This window comes from Xiphophorus hellerii, chromosome 14 (assembly GCF_003331165.1).
Source record: "Xiphophorus hellerii strain 12219 chromosome 14, Xiphophorus_hellerii-4.1, whole genome shotgun sequence".
NCBI classification, from domain to species: Eukaryota; Metazoa; Chordata; class Actinopteri; order Cyprinodontiformes; family Poeciliidae; genus Xiphophorus; species Xiphophorus hellerii.
Window position 1 is genome coordinate 27,806,881 of NC_045685.1, and position 25,057 is coordinate 27,831,937.

At 40.9% G+C, this 25,057-nt stretch overlaps 3 protein-coding genes across 3 annotated transcripts in view; 2 read left to right on the plus strand and 1 right to left on the minus strand.

The window, feature by feature from the left end:
* The window catches only part of LOC116732602 (Fc receptor-like protein 5), a 291,331-nt gene that overhangs the window by 147,203 nt on the left and 119,071 nt on the right, over positions 1–25,057 (plus strand). The gene's annotated exons all lie outside the window — the stretch shown is intronic.
* LOC116732660 (atrial natriuretic peptide receptor 1) lies at positions 1,068–14,435 on the minus strand. The gene is made up of 23 exons (XM_032583012.1): positions 14,279–14,435; positions 13,893–14,004; positions 13,041–13,173; positions 12,832–12,964; positions 12,510–12,611; positions 11,462–11,564; positions 11,218–11,363; positions 11,016–11,088; positions 10,711–10,855; positions 9,759–9,845; positions 9,544–9,687; positions 9,347–9,468; positions 8,303–8,441; positions 7,740–7,788; positions 7,554–7,655; positions 7,343–7,462; positions 6,350–6,443; positions 5,662–5,749; positions 5,014–5,153; positions 4,713–4,865; positions 4,544–4,642; positions 1,626–1,717; positions 1,068–1,555 (listed from the first exon to the last, which is right to left on the minus strand). The coding sequence occupies exons 1-23, from the start codon at positions 14,330–14,332 to the stop codon at positions 1,406–1,408; spliced, it is 2,580 nt and encodes an 859-aa protein (XP_032438903.1). The 5' UTR covers positions 14,333–14,435; the 3' UTR covers positions 1,068–1,405.
* LOC116732582 (nephronectin-like) overlaps positions 20,085–25,057 on the plus strand; it is a 29,007-nt gene continuing 24,034 nt past the window's right edge. The window contains exons 1-4 of the mRNA XM_032582863.1: positions 20,085–20,530; positions 21,856–21,956; positions 24,165–24,257; positions 24,776–24,895. Of these exons, the coding sequence (XP_032438754.1) occupies positions 20,388–20,530; positions 21,856–21,956; positions 24,165–24,257; positions 24,776–24,895 (457 nt within the window). The 5' untranslated portion in view covers positions 20,085–20,387. The remainder of the gene's footprint in view (positions 20,531–21,855; positions 21,957–24,164; positions 24,258–24,775; positions 24,896–25,057) is intronic.

Below are 25,057 nucleotides of genomic sequence, written 5' to 3' on the forward strand. Positions count from 1 at the left end.
TTTCTCCTCCATCGCCTCCTAGAGGAGATTAATGAGGAACTGCATGAAGCACGGCGGCGGACGGATGGTGATGTGGGAACAGAGAGAATTTAGTTTTATGGTTTTAAGAGACAAACAGACAGAAATTTAATTTATTAAATTTATTAACTGGGGATGTGTTGTGGTGGTGCAGGGGTTAAGCACAATCCACATAAGGAGGCCTTAGTCCTCAATGCGGCTGTCACAGGTTCGATTCCCGGCCTGGCGACCTTTGCCGCATGTCTTCCTTTTCTCTCATTGCCCTCTTTCCTGTCAATTAACTATCAAATAAAGGCCAGTAGAGCCAATAAAACCTTTTAAAAAAAATGTATTAACTGATTTAATGTTTTAGTGTCAGTTCAGTTTGAAGTTCTGAGAACCAAATGAAGGTTCTGGTTCTGTTCTTTGGTTCTGGTTCTGTTTGTTGGTCCTGGTTCTGTTTGTTGGTTCTGGTTCTGTCCATTGGTTCTGGATCCAACATGGCCACCTCCTTTAAGTTCTGCTTAATATTCTGAATTATTATTTTTTTCAGTTTAATTTAATTCATTTATTTAATTTACTCGGTTTGAGATAAAAACACAGAAAAATTCTTTATTTCTTTACAGAATAACTTTATTTTATTTGCAACACATAAAACATAAAAACACATTTCTGCTTTTATTATTTTATTCTTATTGCTCTGAGATTTATTAACTATAAGCAAGAAATTATAATAATTAGATTATAATTGTTCATTATTGTTTTAAAAGCTTTAAAACAATAATAATCTGAGATACTGAAATACATAAACATTCATTATTTTTCTCATTTTTAATGATAACATGAAACTTATGATTGAAGCAATAAATAATATATTATTGACTTTTATGACATTTATGTACTATAAAATAAATTCAACTAATAATAATAATAAAATATCTAAGTAAATAATTTTCTAATGATTGAAAATATTGATTCTTATTAAACTAAAGAGAAAATTCAGACCAGGCTAAAAATAAAAAATACAAGAATAAAATCAAAATATTATGAGAATAAAGTCGTTTGAGAAAATAAGCCAGAATATATTAATAATAATAATAATAATAATAACAATAATAATAATAATAATAATAATAATAATAATAAAGTTATATTATTATGGAAACTTTGACCTGCAGTAAAATGAGGAATGAAGTTATTTTGTGGTTTATTATTTCCTGGTAATTTTATGACTTTATTCTCTGGATTTTATTTTTTATCCTGGTCATAATGTTTTGCCCTAATAAACAGACAAATTAACTTAATAAATTCACATGAGATTCTAGACTTTTCCTCTCGTCTCTGTTTCACGGCCTGTGAACAGAACCTGCCGGTTTTAAACTCGGACCGTCTGCAGTGAAGTTCTGGATCAGGCCGGATCCATCAGCAGGTCGTCGCTGACGAACCCCGGCACCGGGAACGGATCCGTCTCTGGTTCCGTGTTCGGTTTGGCCGCCCTGCCGTCCGGCCCAGTCGTCTTCTTCCCCTCCAGCCAGTACGTCACCATGTCTCCCTTCCCCTGCAGGACACAGGCTGTTACTGGGCGGCCTCCAGTGCTCCCAGTAAGTGGATTCTGGTGGAGGGCTCACCTTGACCTGGAGCGTTCCTCTGCACTCCAACACGTAGCCGCCGATCTCCTCCAGCAGGTAGAAGGCGCTGGAGCTGCACTGGATCTTCAGGGCTGGACGGACACAGAGGCAGCTTCTTAAAGGGCCACACCACCTAATTCAGGGCTGCACCTGCCTGAGATTCACCGTGTTTTCAAACTGCTGTGGTTCTTTCTCTCTGCACTGCATCAAACCAACCAAACCCTGTGAGCGAGCTGTTCCCCTCCTAGCCTGTGGTGGCGCTGCACCAACAACCACTGAAGACACTGAGCGCAACTTCCTTCTTCACCAACAGGAAACAAAAATGGAGGCATCATATTTTAGCGGTTGGAGTATTTCTCTTTAGTCTTTGTCTAAAGACCACGAGTTATTTCTCCCGCTAGGCTAACACGTTTGTTTTGATTGTACAGTGATCCCTCGTTTATCGCGGGGGTTACGTTCCGAAAATGACCCGCGATAAGTGAAATCCGCGAAATAGAAAACTTTTTTTTTTTTTTTTTTTTTTTTACAATTAGCAACTATTACATGTATACAAATACAGTGACTCACGTGTAGGCCGTTTCACTGCTCTTCAGACTGGGGCGCTGCATCCTGACTGCGCTCTGCAGTGTTCTCTTCTTCTGAAGCCCGCGGTGCAGGTGTGTTTGTTCGGGAGAAGAACATAGTGATAGGCAGCTGTTGTCGCTCTTTTTTCTTCTTTGCAAAAAGATCCTTGTAGACCGACATGCCACCATCGATTATGTTGGAGAACTGTAATGAACGGCTCATCAAAGGGTCCCATTCCTCAGCTACTCGCTTAAGTTCAGTGGCCATTCGCACCATGGTTGCTAAGCGACCAAGCGTTAGTCCTTCCTCCTCATCTCTCGTGTCCTCTTCTCCCTCTTCTCTTTCATCGTCGCTTTGTGGCTTTGTCATTTCTGCCAGCTCTGCATCGGTCAGCGGCTGTGCGTCTCCATCAATCAGGGCGTTTATGTCATCCGGACTCATGTCATTAAAGCCGTCTCCTCCAATCTGTTTAGCCAGATTCACAGCTGTTTCTACGGCAGATTGGTGGACCTCGTCAAGCGAGCCTCCGGTTGCGTTTTGCACTGCCTCTAGCCATAGTTTTTTCCAGCAGGCCTTCAGAGTTTCCGTTTTCATTTCCTGAATGGCCCTCTGAATGTTTTGGAGACACAATGCGATGGTGTATCCACGCCAGTAGTCCTTCAGTGAGAAATCTTGATCCGAGTCCATAGCGTCAACAAGATGTTGCAGGGTGTTGCGCGTATAGAGAGCCTTGAAAGCACGGATGACTCCTTGGTCCATGGGCTGAATCAGGGATGTAGTGTTTGGCGGCAGAAATTCGATTTGCACACCATCATATGCCAAATCATTACCGTGACCTCCGGCGTTGTCAAGGAGCAGAAGCACTTTAAAGTCCAGTCCCTTTCCTCTCAAATAACACTTGACCTCCGGGATGAAACAGTTTTTGAACCAATCCAGATTGAGCGCTTTTGTCATCCAAGCCTTTGCATTGTACATCCAGTAAACAGGCAAATCATCCTTATTTTTGTTTTTCAGCGCCCTGGGATTTTTAGACCTGTAAATCAGCCCCGGTTTAATCATGAAACCTGCGGCATTTCCGCACATAGCCAGGGTCAAACGGTCTTTGTGAACTTTAAATCCTGGGGCTTTGGCTTCTTCCTGCATGATGAAGGTGCGGGAGGGCATTCGTTTCCAAAATAAGGCAGTCTCATCCATGTTAAAAACTTGTTCGGGCTTATATCCCCCCTCCTCAATGATCGCCTTGAATTTATTGTTCACGAAGGCTTCTGCCTCAGCGGTATCCGCAGACGCCATCTCACCGTGCAGACAAACATTTTTAAGTCCAAAGCGTTTCTTAAACTTTTCAAACCAGCCCTTGCTTGCATTAAATGCGCTTGGCACTTTGTCAGCAGCACTTGCTGAGGGCCCGGCATCCTCTCCCTCTTCCCCGTCACTGACAGCAAAGTTTTCATACAGCATTCTCGCTTTTGTGCAGATAACGTTTGTATCCAGGGTTATGTTTTTTTTCCTGCAGTCATTAATCCACAGAGCTAATGCCGTCTCCATCCGTACCATGGTCTTGTTGCGGACAGTTACAACCCTTTTTGCATTCGTATTAAAATTGACTGCTGCTGTCGTCCTTATGTTTTTTTCATCCTTCTTTATGTAACGAACGGAAGATTCATTGATTCCGTAATGGCGAGCAACGGCTGCATAGCTTTTACCTTCCCTTAGCATGTCCAGAAGTTTAACTTTATCTGAGATAGGTAGCATCTTCCGCCGTTTGGTCCCATCCGCAGGTGCTTTTGTCGGTCCAGGCCGTTTCGTCGACATTATGGGTTTAGGAGATGTTCGAAATTACAAGATAATTTTAAATTTGCCAAGCTGTTTTACGTACGTACACAACTGCACGAGACGACAAAATGATAGCACAATTCGTAGCATGTTTTGATACAAGAAGCGGGAGTGAGTTTTTAGCGAATCAGAATGCAGAGCACAATGCAAAAAAAAAAAAAAAAAAAATGCATTATGAAAATCCGCGAAATAGCGAATCCGCGATAAGTGAACCGCGAAGTGGCGAGGGATCACTGTATTTACCCAGAATGCCATGCTCTGTAGTCAACTTCCTGTTTTTGGAGCGGTTTCTGGTCTGCTTAGCGTTCGCATATGCATTCAAATCACACCAGAGTTCACATCAACCAAACCCTGACTGAGGTTTGTAGCGGACCAGATTTCACACCTCCCCAAACGAACCGGACTTTCTGGACGAGCGGACCGGAGTTGGATTAAAGCGAACTAAACTGGGACTGCAACTGGGACTGGTGTGAATGCCGCCTATAAAACCTGATCAGCTCGTGCAGTTTGGTGGTTGTTACCCAGGCTGGTGGACTCCATCCTGGACGACGTGTTGACCGTGTCTCCGAACAGACAGTACCGAGGCATCTTGGTCCCAACGACTCCGGCCACCACCGGACCTGAACACAGGGAGACGCTCAGAGAATAAATCATGATCAGTTTCAGCTTCCCAGCCGTCTGCATGCGTACCGGAGTGAATCCCAGCCCGGATCTGCAGCTGCATGCCGGGTTTGTGGGGAATCCTGAAGGTGCGACAGACGGCGACCAGATCCAGAGCCATGCTGGCGATCTCTGAGGCGTGCAGGATCCCGTTCTCCTGGGGGACGCCAGACACCACCATGTCTGCACAGGGGGCGCCAAAACACAGAGTTAGCTCACAGGGTTAGATCACAGGTCACAGGCTAGCTCTCAGAGTTAGCTCTCAGAGTTAGCTCACAGGCTAGCTCTGAAAGGTGCATGGAGGATCGTCAGGGTGTGTTTCTGCTCTCACAGGCATCTCCGATGGTTTCCACCTTGTAGACGTCGTGGTTGTCGATGATGTCATCGAAGGTTGTGTAGAGCTTGTTGAGGAAGTCGACCACCTGATAGGGAGTGCTGCTGCTGGACAGCTGGGTGAACCCGACGATGTCACTGCAACCGACCGGAAACAGCATCAGGCTGAGATCACACGTCTCTAAGATCAACCCAGATTTTAGCTGAAATCACATTTCTTTCATACTGCTAGTTAAATGCGACCGCAGTCTGACCTCTGTGTGAACCGGACACAGAAAGCGCAGAAGAAGAACGTACACACAGCAGTAAAGATGGCCGCTGCCGTCTGTGGATGGGTTTTAAATTTATTCAGAGCCGACAGCATGAGATCATGAGACAAAGGAAGCCAAGAAAAAGAAAGTCCAGCTAACAGCACCGGACTTTAGTGGAGCATTGACTGCAGATTCTGACCCGGTTCTGACCTGCAGGCCCGGACTTTGAAACTTTTCAGAGTGTTGTGCCTCTGGTAAGGCACAGACCCACCAGGCGATGAGACCGTTGTGTTTTCAAACACGTTTGCTGAATAAGTTCTGCAACGCGACACTTTGAAATGTGCATGAAAAAGTTTAATAGAAGCTCAACTGCTGATCTGAAGGAGAAAAGATACCTGAAGAAGACGGTGGCGCTGACGTAGCTCTGAGCCTGTAATGGCTTCCCCTGACGTAGATCATCAGCTACCTGCTTAGGAAGCATACCTGCAGGAGACACAGACACATTCAGACAGCAGGAGGACAGATGGAGAACAGATAGAGGACAGATGGAGAACAGATGGAGGACAGATGGAGGACAGCAGGAGGACAGCAGGAGGACAGATGGAGGACAGCAGGAGGACAGATGGAGAACAGATAGAGGACAGATGGAGAACAGATAGAGGACAGATGGAGAACAGATGGAGGACAGATGGAGGACAGCAGGAGGACAGCAGGAGGACAGATGGAGGACAGCAGGAGGACAGATGGAGAACAGATAGAGGACAGATGGAGAACAGATGGAGGACAGATGGAGGACAGATGGAGGACAGATGGAGGACAGATGGAGAACAGATGGAGAACAGATGGAGGACAGCAGGAGGACAGATGGAGGACAGATGGAGGATGTCCATGCACGGTGGCCTGGACATCCGATCTGTAAAACAAGGAAACCTGAACGGCTTCCCTCACTGCCTGGAAAAGTTCAGACTGATAAACTTCAGGTTCAGGAGTTCAGCTCCTAACTGGAGGATGGATCATTGATGATTGATCCACAGGAAGCCGATCACTTCCAGGTGAACTCTGCTGTGTTTTTGAGGATCTTACTGTACAGCAGCCGGTCGGTTTTCTGTTTCTCCAGCATCAGATCCTGAGTCCTCTCAGCCACCAGGACCTCCAGGTGTTTGCTGTACTTCTCCATCTGAAACAGAAACTTTCTTCAGATCAGCAGACAGGAAACACAATCCTTTACTCACCAATCAGATCCTCCAGTTTTAGTCTTTCCACAATCACAAAAATCAGCTCAGAATCAGCAGGTCTTTTCCAGCTAATAGAACATTTGAGTTCATTTCAAATGTTCTGCAAAAATAGTCACAAACCTTAAACATTGGGTTTAATTTTCCTAAAAATCACACAAAATCTTACCAACTATTCTTTCTAGTGTAAAAATCTTAGTTCACTTGAAATGAAACAAAACTAACTTAGAAATAACTTTCCAGTAAGACATAGAAGCTTGTTTTAAATAAAAAATTATGAATTTTGATGATTTCACTTGAGAAAAATGATGTTTTTATAAGTTAAATAACTAGAACTTTTCCATCAATATTCAGAAATTATTTACTTAAACAAGTTTTTACTGAATCTTATCCTTCTGAAAAACTACTTTAAGTTACTCTTATCTTATTTCAAGTGTAGTATAATATTATAGTATATAGTATAATATTTGCAAGAGAAACTAGATAAAAGTACTGGAAGAGATTTTGTATTCCCTCCCACCTGCAGGTGGCAGTATTCCTTCCTTCCACTGCTGTCTCAGCCTCACTTGATGTCCAGTTACAGTCGATATCACGAGTAACAAAAAGTCATTTTTATCGTCAAACATAATAGAAAATATCGCAAAGTTCCTTGCAAATATTTTAAAATTCGCACCAAAAAATGAGTCATTTTGATTACAAAACAAACAAACAAACAAAAAACATGCAATCTCAGAAACCTGGAGGGACTGACTGACTGACTGACGTTCAGCCTCTGCTTCATGTCTCAGAAGAATCGTTTGATTCCAGTGAATTTGAACACATCGCTGTGGTTTCTGTTCTTTACCAGGTTCATCATCATGTCCACTGGGCTGACTTTGATCGGGTTGATCCGGTGAACAAACTTCTTGACTTGATCAAAAGTGGGTCGGTGGACCGGGTTGTGGGAGCGACAGCGACGGATCAGCTTCAAGAAAACCAGCAGATCAGGAGAGAGACGCTCAGAGAGCTGATATTAACCTGTAGTTGATAAAATGAAGGTTTCTGTGAGTTCACACCTCAGCGTAGTCAGCAGGGCAGGGACAGGTGTTGTCAGCTTTACTGGAGATCAGCTCAGGTAGCGGCGGACACCAGGCGCTCTCCAGGGCAGACTCTTCAGGCTGCAGAGTTAAAGTTACTTTAATTATTTACTTTCTTTTAAACCGATCAGAGATAATCAGAGAGCAGAAAGAGCCGCAGCTTACTGGGACCGGGTCGCTGCGAGTCGCTATTTCCAGAAGAATGATGGAGTAACTGGGAGGACAAAACCTCAGGTGAGCTAAAAGGTTTCTGTTAGCAAAACTAGGATTTAAAATCAAACATTTTCAGGCTGGGAGGATTTATTTCAAAATAAAATCTCAGATTTCTACCAGATCTGATTTTAATCTATTTTTTCACTAAAAGAGAAATTAAATAAAATAGTTTAAAAAAGTGGAGTTTCAGTCATTCTGAGTTGTATTATGGAGTTTTATGGTCAGGCTACGAGAAAATATCCATAATATTAATAGAATAAAGAATTCATTTTACTAGAAATCTGTCTTAAAATTATTATAAACAATTTTAATGAAAAAAAGCTCAGATAATAAATTTTTGTTATTCTGCATGTTGGAGTTTTTATACTTTTATTCTCCAAATATTATGACTTTATATTCAAAAACCAAAAATTCAATAAATCAATAAAATCATTTTACCACCCAGCCTGAATTTCAGCTGTTATTTCTTGTTGTGACAGCTGGTCTAACTGGTCATAATGGGAACCATTATAAACCTGAACACGTCTCCAGCGAGTGTGGGCTCCATGCTGGAGGTCTGGAACTCGGGCGGCATGTAGACGTCCAGGAGCCGCCGCTGGTAGGAGGACAGCGGCTCGGCCGCGTCGTCCCTCCGGTAGCTCCTCAACCCGAAGTCTGGAACCGGAGGCAGAATAAACCCTGAGAAACTCTGAAACCCCCAGATACCCCCAGATACCCTCTGAAACCCCCAGATACCCTCTGAAACCCCCAGAAACCCTCTGAAACCCCCAGATACCCCCAGAAACCCCCAGATACCCTCTGAAACCCCCAGATACCCTCTGAAACCCCCAGATACCCCCAGAAACCCCCAGATACCCCCAGAAACCCCCAGATACCCCCAGAAACCCCCAGATACCCTCTGAAACCCCCAGATACCCCCAGAAACCCCCAGAAATCCCCAGATACCCCCAGAAACCCCCAGATACCCTCTGAAACCCTCTTCACAGGGAAGAACTGATGGACAGAAGGTTCACACTACTTACCGCTGTGACTGTTAGTCAGTTAACTATAGAATTAGATAGGATGCTAGTCAGCAATCTAATCAGTTAGCTAGTCAATTAGCTGGTCAGTTAATGAGTTGGCTAGTAAGTTAAATAGTAAGCTAACTAGCCAGTTAGCTGGTCAGTCAACAAGTTAGCTAGTGAATGAATTGCATCTGTATACCTGAAAAAATGGGTGAATTTATTTCTGGCTGAATTATTTCTGAATTATTTAAGTGCTACGGTAAAAACTGGGTTGATGGTAAAATGAGTTGTTGTCCTTTTAAAACGGGTCAACGTGTCGGTGTGAACACAGCCAGCTGGCTTGTTTTGTTTTTGACTTTACCAAACAGAAAGTTTAGTTTTGTTTCTACTTGATTCACATCAACACAATATTTACTGTAGCTTACATCCAAATATAAAGGTTTAATCAGAGCTAAATAAAATGATGATTTCAGCTTGTTTTGGAAGCGTAGATGTTTAGATATTAGTTTACATAACGAGCCTGCTGGACGCTCAGACAGCAGCTGCTGTGTTGACCTGTTATCTTGCACACCCAGCGGTCGTCCAACACACAGTTCAGGGACTTGAGTCGGCCATGACAGATCTTGTGCTGGTGGAGGTACGACATTCCTCTGGCGATGTCTGTGGCGAAGGAAAACCTGGCGGCCAAAGGAGGGAGAGTCATCGTCACGCCATCAACACGCTGCAGCTGCTGCTGCTCAGGTGGAGCTCACCTGAAGCCCCAGTTCAGGGGGATCTCCTCGTTCAGCAGGACGTCATGGAGACTTCCCTTTGGGCAGTACTCTGTTACTATGGCAACGTTGGGCACGTCGACGCATCCGCCGATGAACTTACACAGGTTAGGATGATCGAGTTCCCTGAACACAGAGACAGAGTCACAGATGTTTTCAGCTCAGGGTAAGTTATTCACTTCCTGTCCGTTTCTTACCGAACTTGTTTGACTTCCTGCCGGATGGTTTTGGACAGAGAGAAGGTTTTAATTTGGATCTTTTTGATGGCCACCGTTCTGCCGTCGCTGCAGAGGAAATTTAAAATTTAAATCATGAATGTTCTTAAAGGGCCAGAATGTATCAATTTAACCGTTAAACGGTTTTTATGATAATAAATGGCCGTGTTTACATTCAATAAGTACTGAACATATTTTCATCTGTCCCTCCAGAATTTAATGATTGTTTTATGTGATTTATTTTCGAGATAAAAATCACTGATTCTCTAGAAATAAATTAGCAAGCAATTTTCAATAATTGCACAAATTTTTGATGTGATTTGTTTTGTTACTCATCACCTGAGGTGGGCAGACTAATCAAAATTATACTAAAGTAAGAGTACTGCCACTTCAACATATTTTTAATCAAATAAAAGTGAAAGGTCCAAGAAATTACTAAAGTAAGAGAAAAAAGATATTTGGTAAAAAGTCGACCCGAGTCCTGAGTAACTGACCAAATTATTAATAATTTCATATTTAAAAATTACATCAACAGACGGATCAAAACATAAAGTAAAGTGGAAATTTAGTTATTTTAAGGACGAAACTGATGATAATTCATGTAAGTAACAAAATCACAAACTATAAGTTAATATCAAGTAAAACTGAGTAGAAGTAAGAAATACTGCCACCTGCAGGTGGGGGTTAGTATCTGTTTAACACAAAGATTTTACGGAAAAAACTCACAAAAAACTCACAATTATACATTAGAGAAATATTTTGTATGTTTGAAAAAATACTGGAGGGACTGATTGATGCAGTTCAGTAGAATACAGATAAAATGGTTTTATCTTTAAGGTTTTATTTATGTTTCCCTCTGGAGTCTAGAGGGCCTCATAAGCAGCTACGGCGGGCCGCTTTTGGCCCCCGGACCCTCAGTTTGATGTGTGCGTACTAAATGCCGGTGCAGGTGAACGGCGCCCTCCGGCTGGCTGGCGGCGCGGTGCAGGAGCTGATGGCCGTCACACAGCTGACGTTGCTGTCGGCGTGTCCGGCCGGGACGCTCATGATGCTCCCCATGGTCAGGTGGGCCTCCGGATCTACGATCAAACATCCGTTCAGAACCAGTCATGACCCGGGTCACGGTCAGATCCAGTCATGACCCGGGTCACGTTCAGATCCAGTCATGACCCGGGTCACGTTCAGATCCAGTCATGACCCGGGTCACCTCGCTGCCCATCATGCTCAGACCTCTGCTACCTTGTTTTATTGTGGAGAAGTCGATGATCCAGCTCTCGTCCCACAGCAGCTTCTCTTTCTGATACCTCAGCCACTGCAGAAACAGATTCCTGAGTGATTTCTGTGGATCCTGAGTGATTTCTGTGGATCCTGAGTGATCTCTGTGGATCCTGAGTGATTTCTGTCTTCCTGGTGAATGAATCATTTTGTTTTCGTTTCTCACCACAGCCGTCAGGATGAAGGAGAGGCAGAGCAGGCCGAGCGGCAGGCCGATGGCCACCTGGGTGCCGGGACTCATGGGACATTCGCCGCAGTCGGCCGGGCAGGTGGAGCAGTCCTCTCCGTCCTCACAGGTTTTATCTCCACAAACTGGAGGAAAACAAACTCCAGTTAACTTCAGTTTCAGATCTGTTGGACCATCAGAGCTTTGTTGTTGTTGTTGTTGTTGTTGTTGTTGACAGACGGACCTACAGCCGGCAGGACGGTGCTCTTCGCCTCCAGCGCCGCCTGCATGGTTCCCACCCTGATGTGAGCGATCAGCGAGGTCAGGCCCGGATGGAACAGAACCACCTGCAAGACGACGCGCAGGGATCAAAATAATGAGGTTAAAATAATAATTTATGATCAAACTACCTGGAATCAAGAGGTTCCATCTTTAAATATGTTCCTGCTACAGCTTAAAAATCTAATTTAAGATTTTTACCATATTATATTTAATTTCTGATTCTAATCTGTTTTTTTTTTCTTGCTTTCTTTTCTAAAATATAAATTACAAATGACAGAAAATATTTTCAAAAAGTGGCTTTATTTCAGACATCTGATGTTATCTGATGGAGTCATTAGGGCCAGAATCTTAGTTTAATTACAGGAATATTATTATAATATTAGCAGAAAAAATGTCTTAAAATTACAACAGAAAAGTTTTTTAATGAGAAAAACTTGGATAATAAATATTTTGTTATTTTTTGTCTTGGACTTCTCATGAAATTATTATTTAATTATCCTAACATCATGACTTTATTCTCATAAAAAGAAATATATATTTTTTTATATATTTTGATGCAGTCGACTTGAATTCAACGTAGAAGCTGTGAAAAACAAGATGGCCGCCGTGGACATGCTGACATCACTCTGAAAAATGGAAACCCAAGGAATGTTTTTGTTGTATATTTGCTGTAATTATTCAAAAACCAAACATTTAATAAACTTATTTATCATCCAGCCAAAAAGCTCCTGAAATGTAAACTAGTGTTTCATCAGCATGTGGTGACATAAACAAACATTTTTACTTTTTAAAAGTTTGATGGAAATTTTTTTATAAAACAAATAACTTTAACATAAAGTGTCAGTTTTTCTTTAAATATTTAAATTTTACTGCTAGTTTTGTCAGATAGAACAAATGAAATTTTAAGTTAATTTGTGACACTTCTTCCACTTTGCTCTGTCATTATTAATCGTTTATCTTGTTTTCTGGATTTTGAATGTTTTGACGTGTGATGCTCAGGTCCGGCTCGCCTTGGCGGTCCAGTTGGTCTGGGTCATCTTCCCAGTGGTGGAAATGGTGTGAGTGAAGATTTTACCATCATCAGGAATCCAGGGGCCACAGATGCTCTCAGTCTGAGGACAGAAACCAGCAGCTTAGTTTCACATCAAAGTTTAAAAACTTTCTCTTTATTTGTCCACAGATCAGAAAACAGGAGAATATTTTTATAAATTCTCCTCTAGTTTTAGAAAAAAACAAAGATGGAGGACATTTTTTTATTTAATATGCATGTGAAATATTTTATCATGGTACCAACAGAACCTCCTGGTACCAACAGAACCTCCTGGTACCAACCATGTATCCCATGGGACAGGAGTGGATGTTGGCATGATGGATGCAGCAGTTCTCTCCGTTCGCCTCGGTCCAACTGGTCGGACAGTCTTGCTGTTCACAGAACCGTCGGGCCGAAGCAGCGTCCGTTATGGAACTGAAGACAGAACCACCAAGTTACGAACCGGGTCCAGAACCGATGGGTGGTTCTGGACCCGGTGGAACCGGCTGACCTTTGGGAGAAGACATGGTTCTGGACGGCCCAGTGGTAGAAGGATTCCCGGGCCGTGACGGAGTAAACGACGGTGAAAACCTGACCGGTTTTTACCAGTTCTGGAGGCCGAAGAACCCAGGACATCAGCAGACCTGGAGGTCAGGAAACATGTTTATAAAACTGATCAACATGTTTAGAAAACTGATCAACATGTTTATAAAACTGATCAACATGTTTATAAAATTGATCAACATGTTTAGAAAACTGATCAACATGTTTATAAAACTGATCAACATGTTTATAAAACTGATCAACATGTTTAGAAAACCGATCAACATGTTTATAAAATTGATCAACATGTTTATAAAACTGATCAACATGTTTATAAAACTGATCAACATGTTTATAAAACTGATCAATATGTTTATAAAACCGATCAACATGTTTATAAAATTGATCAACATGTTTATAAAACTGATCAATATGTTTATAAAACCGATCAACATGTTTATAAAACTGATCAATATGTTTATAACATTAACTCAGTTTCTGTGAAAATAATTTTAAATGCTTCATTTGTTCTGTTCAGATAAATATGAATAATAAATGTTCTGATGAAACTGCAGAAGATTCTCCAGATATAAGGGATAAACTTAAAAACTAATCAATAATTGATTTTGTTCAATTATTTCTAAACTCAGTTTTTTGTTTTCCACTGAAAAAAATCATCTATAATGTAAGTTAGCAACAAAAAATTATTATTTTATTTTATTTAACATGGCTGACAGTAAACATGGAGGCGTCTGCAGCTAAACTATTAATTTAATATTTCTACATTTAGTGCAGCTGTGCAGACGGATTGAACTCTGACCTCCGCAGTCGATCATGTTGTACTCGTTGGGTCGGTCCAGAGGCCAGCAGTCGTACTCGCTGTTGTCCAGGTCGTGCCAGCAGAACCCGGGTTGGACTCGGAAAACACAAACCTGGAAGAAACGCGACACAAAAACACATCAGAGTCACAAACACAAAAACTGCTGCAGCACAAAACAAAATAAATATTATTTTAATGGCTTTAAATGAAGATGGATGTTTAACTGGTTTTAATTTTTTAATAAACATTTTCAGCCAATAAACACAATAAACACTGATCTGTTCAGATTCATCTCTAAAAAACAGAAACATCTTGGAAATGAAGAGTTTCCAGCTACATGTAATAATAAGAATAAAATCATATTTCCCTCTAAACCGGCTGCTTACCCACAGGAGGAACCAGAACCAGAACCAGAACCAGAACCTGAGTTGTTTCTTCATGTTGCTGCTGCTGCTGACAGAAACCTGCAGCTTCTGAGCTCCTGAGGCTGAAGAAGAGGAGGAAGAGGAGGAAGAGGAGGAAACTCAACCCGAACAGATGAACCCACACCGCCCTCTGCTGGTGGAAACTGTCACTGCATGGCGGGTTTTACTCCGTTTCTAAAGGAATGAGAGGAAATTAAAATATTCCTCTTGTTCGCTCCAGTTCTTGACATGAAATTCAGAAATTGACACATAAAACTTTAAATGTTAAGAAAAGAAAACTGATTGGTAGCTCCTGAATAAGCTTGAATGGCCTTAAGATGAGAAGAACGAGCATTGGAAACATTTCTGAAGAGATTAAACATCCATAAAATCATCTTCTGAGTTTTCATTCGGGATTTTGGAAAAGTTTGTGATTTAAATTTCTGAAAACGTAACAATAATGTCAGACTGGAGGCGCCAGCAGGGGGTAAATTAGAAAATTATTGGATCTGAGCAGCAAAACTGTTGAATAATCTCAGTTTAAAAGACAAAAACAGCAGAACTTCATCTATTAACAACAATTTTAGAGGAAATATTTGAATTTTTAAATAATTTTCTGATTCTTTCCTAAAAAGGCCAGTTTTAAAGAAGTTTATCCGTTTTTATTTTTATGGAAACTGAGCTTCTACATCAGTACGGAAGAGGATTAGGGCCACTGAAAAAAAAAAAATTATGGCCCAGAAAAAAAAAAAATCTCTGAATTTTCATGTAAAAAAAAAAAAAAAAAAAAAAAATTCAGTGTCCCGAAAAAAAACAAAAACAAATTCAGTCCCGAAAAAAAAAAAAAAAAAATTTCAGTGTCCAAAAAAAAAAATAAAAAAATTTTTCAGTGTCCCGAAAAAAAAAAAAAAAAAAAAATTTTTCAGTGTCCCGAAAAAAAAAAAAAAAAAAAAAATTCTGTGTCCTAGAAAAAAAAAAAAAAAAATTCAGAAACCACAATTCTGACTTTTTGCTAATAAAATGTTACTTTACCCAATACTTTCCTGGTATGGTTTTCAATATGTTGATTAAGCTCATTTTCCATTTGAGCAGGTCTAAAAGCTAGAGTCTAAATGCATTAAAAGACAGTTATCCCTGATAATTACTAAAAATATATAAACTGTTGCATTTGAAGGAAGTCACAAAAACGCTCTAAAAATGTTCTCATGTTTTTTGGAATTTAGAAAATACAATTTTGCTAATTCTAACTAACTTAAAACAAGAAACGTTGGGGTGGTGCGGTGGAAAAGCACAACCCATGTATGGAGGCCTCAGTCCTGAATGTGGACATCACAGGTTCAAGCCCTGGACTGATGACCTGTGCTGTGTAGCTTCATTACTGGCTTTCCTGTCTGATCACTCTCAAAGGAAGAGCAAAAAAACCCTTAAAAAGTAGGAAAAGTTTTGTCTTATAACATCAGACAGTGAGAAAAAAATTGCACATGACTTTTTTTATTATTATTTATTTTTTTATTATATATATTTTTTTACATTAATCAACTGCTCATAAATATCTCGTATCAACTCTACTATGCAAACTCTTGGTAAACAAAACAATGAAGTTCATTTGTATTTCACAAACTACTGGTTTTCATGTGTTCAATTTATGACGTAATTCTTGCTGTACTGCCAGTTTGTTCACATCTCAACCATACATTGTCAATATCTTTAGTTTAACAGAACAGCATTGTGTTTGAAAAAAATATATATTTTTCATTAATCATAATGCATACCCATTTAAAAGGATTGATATTTGGTACATAACTGATTATCATAGAACAATAATTAACTTTACATCAGCGTTGTTTCTTCAAATGACAGTGTGAAAGCAAAACAAACTATGGATTGGGAAATGAAAACATGTCAACAAAACTGTATGTTTTACTTTTATCAGCACAGTAACAGCTTGAAGACTAATGTCAGGTCAAATCAGAACTCTACAATAAAATTATGACAGCAATAAACTTTCATGTTCTAGCAGAATGATGTCAAAAATGTTATGTTTGCTTGCACACAATATGTCTTTAATTAAATGCAGTGCAGGAAGTCCTGTTTAGAGGGCACCTATCAGACAAAAACTATCAAATGGCATGATCGAGATAAACAGCAACACTTTTTAAATTATCTTTATGCGCACTGAAAGTGGCTAAATACTTTGAAGAGCTTTTATTATTTCTAGTAAACATACCAGCAGATTTGCTTTTAATACTTTTTAAAACAAAAACATTACAGTGAACCAGTGAACACTTCTACCTGAATAAGATTAAGAAAGCAGAATTGGATGAGGCTTTTATCCAAAAAGTCTCCTGTAAAGTGACCATCATCCAGAAAGGTTTGAAATAAGTTCAACCAAAACTGTGCACTCTGTTTGCCGAGGGTCGACCACCAGCCTTCTATGCGCTGGTTGGATGTACTTCTTCCGTAAAGGAAACTTTTGTCCCCTGCAAAACTGTCTGTGTGGTTTTGCCGCAGAAATATCTGCATTTGTTCAACACAAATGTTTTCTGTGCCTCTGTCGGCACGTATCCTCTCTGGACATCCGTTGACGCATGAAACTGTTTTCAAATAGTAACTTGCAATCAATTTGGGGTCATTGTTCGTGGTACAAGCCTCCATCCATAAAACATGTCGGCTAAAACCATCTATACAGCCACTGATAGCAATGCCATAAGGTTTTAGTTTATCGTAGCCAGAGTGCATTTGGTCCTCTGCAATTGTACTGACGTCTTCTCAACCGTCGTGCTCGTCTCAGTTCCACACCTTCTGGGTCAAACAATTTGATCAAATGTCTCACAGTGTCTTGTGACACCACAATCCATGTTGAACCGCACGAAGATGTAGCCACTGATAACCTTGCATTTGTCCATTAGTCATTATTTGTTGTTGGATAAAGGCCAGCACTTCTTCAAGGTCGGACTGATTCTTTCTTCTAAACAGCCCAAGTCTTCTGCAAATTCTTCTGTCAATCTGCACACAAACAGATGAGAAAGGACAATTATTTACTCTGCACATCAACGTTAAAGTTACCTTTTAGATTGTACCCTTAGGTCCCTGCTTAAAACGATTTACTGTTTTGGGGAGAATTACAATAACAGCAGCAGTAAATGTTCAATCCTCTATTTTACCGAAAAAGGAAGGACTGGATTGGTTAGCATGTAAGTATAAAAACAGAGATTCATAAATATACAGTCCGTTTAAGGTAAAAGGTATCATGCATCAAAACACACAAGGAAATATTGTTAACAGTTCCATTTTTATTACAAAAATTAAACATCACATTAACTTTGATTTAGTTAAACGAAGCCTACCATTTCCACACCTGTGCGATAAATGTGCTGATAGTTTAGTTCAGGGATTGAGATGTAATTTCAGTCCTGAACTGACACATCACATTGCAAGAAAATGATTTTGTGATTCTCATAATGTAACTTTTTCCAACGCAGTAACACAAACATATGATATACTGTACATAGATAAAATAGCACAGATATGCACATTAGTTGGTGTTGGTGAAGAGATCCTACGATCAGATCTACAGCCAGCCGCAGATCGGTGCAAGTCATACATTTTCCTTTTAAATATTTGCATATATAAACGTTTATGTGACTTTATACTATAGTTTCTGTCCTCCACTGAACTAAAAGTTACACAATTTAACACAGCAGACATCTTATTTAGAAGGTGGCTGACATTCAGCTAACCTTAGTTTCATTGTAAAACATTCAAACAGAACAATAAAATAAAGGCACCAAACATTTACGGGACAATTCCAGCAATCACCAGCTGTTACATCCTTTATTCATCTGTGTGATTTAACATTGTAAATCAGCTTATTGCTATAACCGCGTGAGCTAACAAACATGCTAACTACTAGCCATAACCGTTGGGCTTTAGACACCAAACTATCTCATTTGATTTACTCACCTTTTGTTCTTCCATTAGTGCAATAGAAGCTTCGGGGACTCCTCTGGCACGTAAAAAGTGACTTAAATCAGACGTGTTTCTCCAAAACGTCAGCTGTCCGCCACAACTCGCGTCTGTCTGTGGTTCTGAAGCTGGTTGCTTGCTGGCGCCCATCAGTCAGAATTGTGGTTTCTGAAATTTTTTTTTCTTTTTTTTTCTGGGACACTGAAAATTTATTTATTTTTTTTTTTTCGGGACACTGAAATTTTTTTTTTTTTTTTTTTTTTTGGGACACTGAATTTATTTATTTATTTTTTTTCGGGACACAGAAATGTTTTTTTTTTTTTTTTTTCGGGACACTGAAATTTTTTTTTTTTTTTTTTTTTTGGGACACTGAATTTTTTTTTTTTTTTTTTTTCGGGACACTGAAATTTTTTTTGTTTGTTTTACATGAGAATTCAGAGATTTTTTTTTTTTCTGGGCCATAATTTTTTTTTTTTCAGTGGCCCTAATCCTCTTCCGTAACATCAGCCTATAAAATGAAAATAGATTTTATGTTTTTATGGGATTTTTTATTTATTTATATGATGTTTTTTTTGGTAAAGGTAATTTTAGATCCTTCAATGATTCTTCATTTAGTTTGTGATCCCACTGCTGGTTCAGTGGTTTCTGTTGATTTCATCTCTATTTTTATTTATTTTATATCCTATAAATACTCCAGACCTTTTATTTCTATGTAAACTTTTGTTCCTTTCATAAAGCCGATGGTTTTCTAAACTCTGTTTTCTCGTAGAAAGTTCTCCTGGTTCCTCCGGGTCTCGTTCCTGGATGCACATCGATCCAAACCCAATATTAATCTTTTATTGTCTCTTAACAGAATTAATTTCTCTATTTTTGTCTTTATATTAACATTAACTCTGTTTCTGTCTTCAGTTTCTCCTGGTTTAAAGTGAGCTGTTCCTGTCTACTGTCGCCATGTGCATTATCACAGTCATCAGCAGAACGTTTTAGATAAATAACTTTTAACGAGTGTTTAGTAGTCGCTGAAATGATTAATTGATTTTTGAAATAATTACCAACTAATTTAGTAATCGGTACATGTTTAAATGTAAAAATCATTTGCTGAAACATTAGCAAATGTAACCGAGTCAAAACTGAACAGAAACACATTTTCCACTTAAGATTTATAAAAACTTTCTCCTTGTTCTATAAATATGTTCTATACTCATCACATGTCAGAGTTTAACCTGGTTCATATTCTGAAATAAATCTCATGTTAAGCCCTTTTTGCTGTCTAATTATTAATCAGTTTATCAATAATTAATCCACAGATTGGTGATGAGTCATTTGGCTGCTGATGCATCAAAATGATCAAACTTTAGGCTCTTCAGGCAAAAAGTTTATTTAAAAAATGAAAATATTTGTTTATTTGCATCTTGCGTGTTTCTAAAATTGCATAAAAAGGCTTAAGAGGTGAAACAGAAAGTCTGATCTGGCAGGTTTTTATCCGATTAATCGTCAGAATCGTTGATAACTGAAATAATCGTTTTAGTTCCATCAGCAGTGAAACATTTTGTTTTTGAGTTCTGAATGAACTGGACCCTGTTCTAGTAAAAGAGACCCAAAAGGTGCTGATTAGAACCAGATTGAAGTCGGTCTGGGTTTCATAAATATCACCTATAAAGACGGATGAAAGGTTCTGGTTCGGGTTGGTTCTCCAGAATTACAGAGCGGGCTGCGGTTCTGGATCAGCCCAGTGAGTCCTGCGGCCCGGGGCGGTGGGTTCTGATGGCTCCAGGGTTCCCGGTACCGCCCTCTCTGGGTTCGGGTTTCAGGCCGCGCATGTTCGGTTCGGGTTCGGGAGGCGGCGGCGCGTTTCCGGGAGGAAACAACAAAAACAAACCAGTTCCTTTGTTAGAACCCGGAGCGGCACGCGACTCTCACCGGTACCAACAACCGACCAATCAGAGGCGGCGCGAGGAGAGACTACCTGGGCGCGCGCTCAGCGGCACAGAGCAGTTAGTGACGGAGGAGGAATGGAGCTGGGTTCTGACTGGTTTTAATGGTTAAACTGGGTTTGTTGCAGAGGAGGAGGTTCATCTGACCGGCTAGAGATTCACAGCATGGCAGGAAACTGGATTCTCCCCGGATGAACACTGGGAGCACTGGGAGCACTGGGACTGGAAAACCTCCCAGTTCTGTAACCACAGGAAGGAGGATGCTGGTTCTGGTTCTGGTTCTCCTGTCCGGGTTCTGGATGGTGATCCAGGGACAGAGTCTGGACTACAACAGGTGGGTCATTCTGGTGGCTTTAATTATTATTATTATTATTATTATTATTATTATTATTATTATTATTATTATTATTATCATTATTATTATTATTATTATTATTATTATTATTATTATTATTATTATTACTGAACAGTAACTCCTCGCTGTATCAGCTAAATGTAAAATAATTTAGTTTTTAAAAATGTTTGACAATAAATATTTTTTGTTGCTTAAACATTTAAAAGCATCCTAATAAAAGTTAATTATATCTTGATTAGTCACAATTAATCGTGTTAATCGATTTTTGAAATAATGGTTTACTAATTTAGTAATCTGATTACTGATAACTGAAGTAAACAGATCAACACAGTCAGAGCAGGAATCAAGACAAACTGCAAAAAGAAACATTTTGCATTTAAAATAATAAAAACCTTTTTTATCTGTAAACATGATCAGAACTCCTCCAGTTTTAGCTTCACTGTTCAAGAAAATAAATCTCCTATGAAGCATCTGCTGTTGATTGATTATTGGTAAAAATGATGATTTGTTGGACTGATGGTGAGTCGAGCAGAAAGTTCTGAGCTTTTCATGTTATATTTTACTTTTAAGATGATAAATATATAAAGGTTCTCTAGTGGCATAATTTCAGCTCCACATGATTCAAATTCTGTAAAAATAAAAGTAAAATCTTCTAAAAAGCAGATTTTTAATCTCCAGATCAATCTTTGTATTGATCTAAGGTCTGAGATTTTCACATGTTGATATTTTGTTTCTTTAGCTGCAGATGAATATATTGCTTCTTATTTAAAATGAAAATTAATCGTCAATTTCCGTTTTTTAAATGTATTTCTAAAACGCTGGAGAGTTTAAATGGAAAATCTGAAGAATGTATCATTTTAACTGATTAACCGTCAGTATAATAATTTTCTTTCTCTTTGTAATCCAGCTTTTAATTATAACCCAATAAAACATGTTGATTTTTGCTGTTTTGATGGAAGATGTGGAAAAGTTGGAGCAGAGAAAGTTTCTGTAAGCAGAAAGTTTCTGTAAGCAGAAAGTTTCTGGAAAACCAAACAGAGACGGAAAGTATGCAGAGGCCGCGGCGCCGCCGCCTCATGTCGGGACAGGCTCCAGGAAACTGGAGATGTCAGGATGCTCCTCTGCCGGTCTCGACTAGCCGAGCTGACGCTAACCAAACACTCCGAGCGGAACCGGGCTGGAGGGGGGCGGGCTTTGACTAGACACTCGCCCCGCTGCAGGAAATTAATCAGAGCGTTTTAATGAATCCAGCTGCAGGAAACGCAAACACGCTGCTGCTTACTGGTGTGTGTCTGTGTTTGCAGCTGGACCGACCAGGCGGTGCTGTCCGACGGCCTCTGTCGCTATGGCAACGGCGTGGAGTGCTGCTGGGGCTGGAGGCGGACGGAGCGGGACCGGTGTCAACGTGAGGACAGACAAAACTCCGACAGGAAGTTCAGGATGATTCAGAGCCAACATGAGACCAAAACCAGGCAGCGGAGTTTATCTGAATGATTTATGACAAACACTCAGATTATTCTCCTATAATCTGATTTATGAAATCATTCAGGCATAAAGAGGATCCTAAAAAGATAAACCAGAGTTGTGTTTGCAAATGACCAACAGTTAGCAATAAATTAGATTATTAGTAAATGAAAGAAGTAAGATTTATTTATAAAGCAAATTAAAAGCATAAAATAGAGCAAAGTAAATCCAGGAAGGCAGTAAAACACTGATTAATAGTGAGTTATGAGCTCATAAACAGAAGTTTGTCTTTAGATTGGATCAGACCTCAGTGACCTGGAGGAAAAACGAGATCAGTAACCAGAGAACCAGAGGAAATGGCCTAGTTAAAGCTTAAAGGTAAACAGTAAAACTTTAGACATTTAGTTGTTGCAGTAAAACAGAAGACAGATGATCGATCACATCATGACCAGCAGGAAAAACCAACTAAGATCTGATCAAATGTTTAAGATCCTTTTAATTAAGGAAAATTTATTTCTGTTGTAATTTATTCTGTTGGTTCTGAAATCTCCGGGTTACAGTCGGTTCAGACTGTCGTAAAACCTGCCGATTCATGAATTGTTCCAGAGATTATATCTAAAATATTTTTAAAGTAATACCTCAACACAACTTGAAACTGGCTGTTTGTTAAACGCCCAATCCAGAAACGCCGTTTCTTTTCTTTTGTGCTGATTATCTGAATCTCCAAAGAGGAAAAGGAAACTGTTAAACTCCAGACCTGAAGCTCTGATCTGCTGCAGGAACGATTCTCCCGTTAGCTTCTGCTGTAGCGCTAAGACATTTTCCACTGAACATGTTAATGAATATTACGGCATATTAGTTGTTTGGGTCATTAAAACATTCAGTTATTGGCTTTTTCAGAATGGATCAAACATTTGCAAACTTCAGCTATTCGTTGGTGTCTGTGGATCCCAAACCTCTACGGATTCAAACGGCCGGCTCAAATTCCTCCCAGTTCATATCAGACTCAAAGATCCCAAACCTGCCAAGCAGATATGAAAGTTATAGATCTGCACCAATAAATCGACATGAAAACTGTTTTTATTTCCCTCCACAAAGGTCTGAAAATCAGCCACTTAATTTAGCGACTTTTCAGAAAAAGATTCAGCATCAGGCTTTTTACAGATTATTGACTTTCTAGACTCTAGGACAGTTACAATATCACAGATTATCTACATTAACTATTGCATCCTGCTTGCAGTAACTGGGAAGTGACAGTAAGATTGTCACCTTCTGCATGGAGTCAGCTTGTTCTCTCTCTGGGTACTCCGGCTTCCTCCCACAGTTCAGATCCATCACTGCTGGGTTAAATGGTCTCTAACTGGTCCTCAGGTTGTTATTGGACAGGTGGTCCAGGGTGTAACCTTCCTCCACCTGCAGAGAGAAGCGACTGCAGACGATGGATGGATGATATTCTAGGTGTTGGTCTGAGTTCAGAGCAGCAGCCAGTCTGGCTGAACAGAAGCAGGATGTCTGTCAACACAAACCCAAACAAACCTCATGCCGACTGACAGGTGGTTTACGTGAGACCCGGGACCGCCCTGAGACCCGGGACCGCCCTGAGACCCGGGACCGCCCTGAGACCCGCGACCGCCCTGAGACCCGCGACCGCCCTGAGACCCGCGACCGCCCTGAGACCCGCGACCGCCCTGAGACCCGGGACCACCCTGAGACCCGGGACCGCCCTGAGACCCGCGACCGCCCTGAGACCCGCGACCGCCCTGAGACCCGGGACCGCCCTGAGACCCGGGACCGCCCTGAGACCCGCGACCGCCCTGAGACCCGCGACCGCCCTGAGACCCGCGACCGCCCTGAGACCCGGGACCGCCCTGAGACCCGGGACCGCCCTGAGACCCGGGACCGCCCTGAGACCCGGGAACGAGACTGAAGGATTTCCTGGAATCTGTTTGGGTTTCGCTGCTAATGAGCGAAAACATGAAGAACAGCGAAGATTAGACGCTGGAAAACGATCCGGCGTCAGCCGCTGGACGTGTTCATACATGACCGACCCGACGCATGTTCATTAACACGTCTCTCTGTCTCTGTGTGTGTGTGTGTGTGTGTGGGTGTGTGTGGGTGTGTGTGTGTGTGTGTGTGTGTGTGTGTGTAGCTGACTGTCAGCAGGGCTGCAAACACGGAGACTGTGTCGAACCGGACAAATGCAAATGTCACCCAGGATACACCGGAAAAACCTGTAACCAAGGTAACGAAGCGTCCAGGTGAACGTGGGTTTGAAGTGTTGGGAAGGTTTGGTTTCCTTCAGCAGACAGACAGACAGACAGACAGACAGACAGACAGACAGACGCATTCCTGCAGTGGCTGTTTGACCTGTGAGGGCGTGTTGTACCTGCATCACCCAAAGACACACGCCCACACACATCCCCACACACACACACACACACACACACACACACACACCGACACACGCCCACACACACACACACACACACACACACACACACAGACAGACAGAAACACCATCTGCTGATTAGAGGCTTCAATGTGACTCACATCCTGACTTTAAGCACCAACTGGTTAATGTAACGTTTTGCTGAGGACGAGGCTCAACCTGCAGACACACGTTTCAATCCTCCTGGTCATCGACAGGGCCGGAGGTCAGAGGTTAATCCAACAGACCGACGTGAGGAGTGAAAGGAGAGAAAAGAGGAGCTCTCAGGCTGATATTTGACCCCTGACCTCTGACCTGTGGGTGTGTTTCAGACCTGAACGAGTGCGGAGTGAAGCCGCGGCCCTGTAAGCACCGCTGCATGAACACGGCCGGCAGCTTCAAGTGCTTCTGCCTGGACGGCTTCGCCCTGCAGCCGGACGGCAGCTGCAGGAGTCAGAGACCTTCAGATAACCATTTTATTTATCGATTAATCAATTATTCTGATGATTAATTGGTTAATCAGACAAAAAATTGCACATTCTGATAATTTTTCAGTTACCTTTTTTAGTATAATATTAGAAATACATTAAAAGATGTAAATAAATAATTCATTT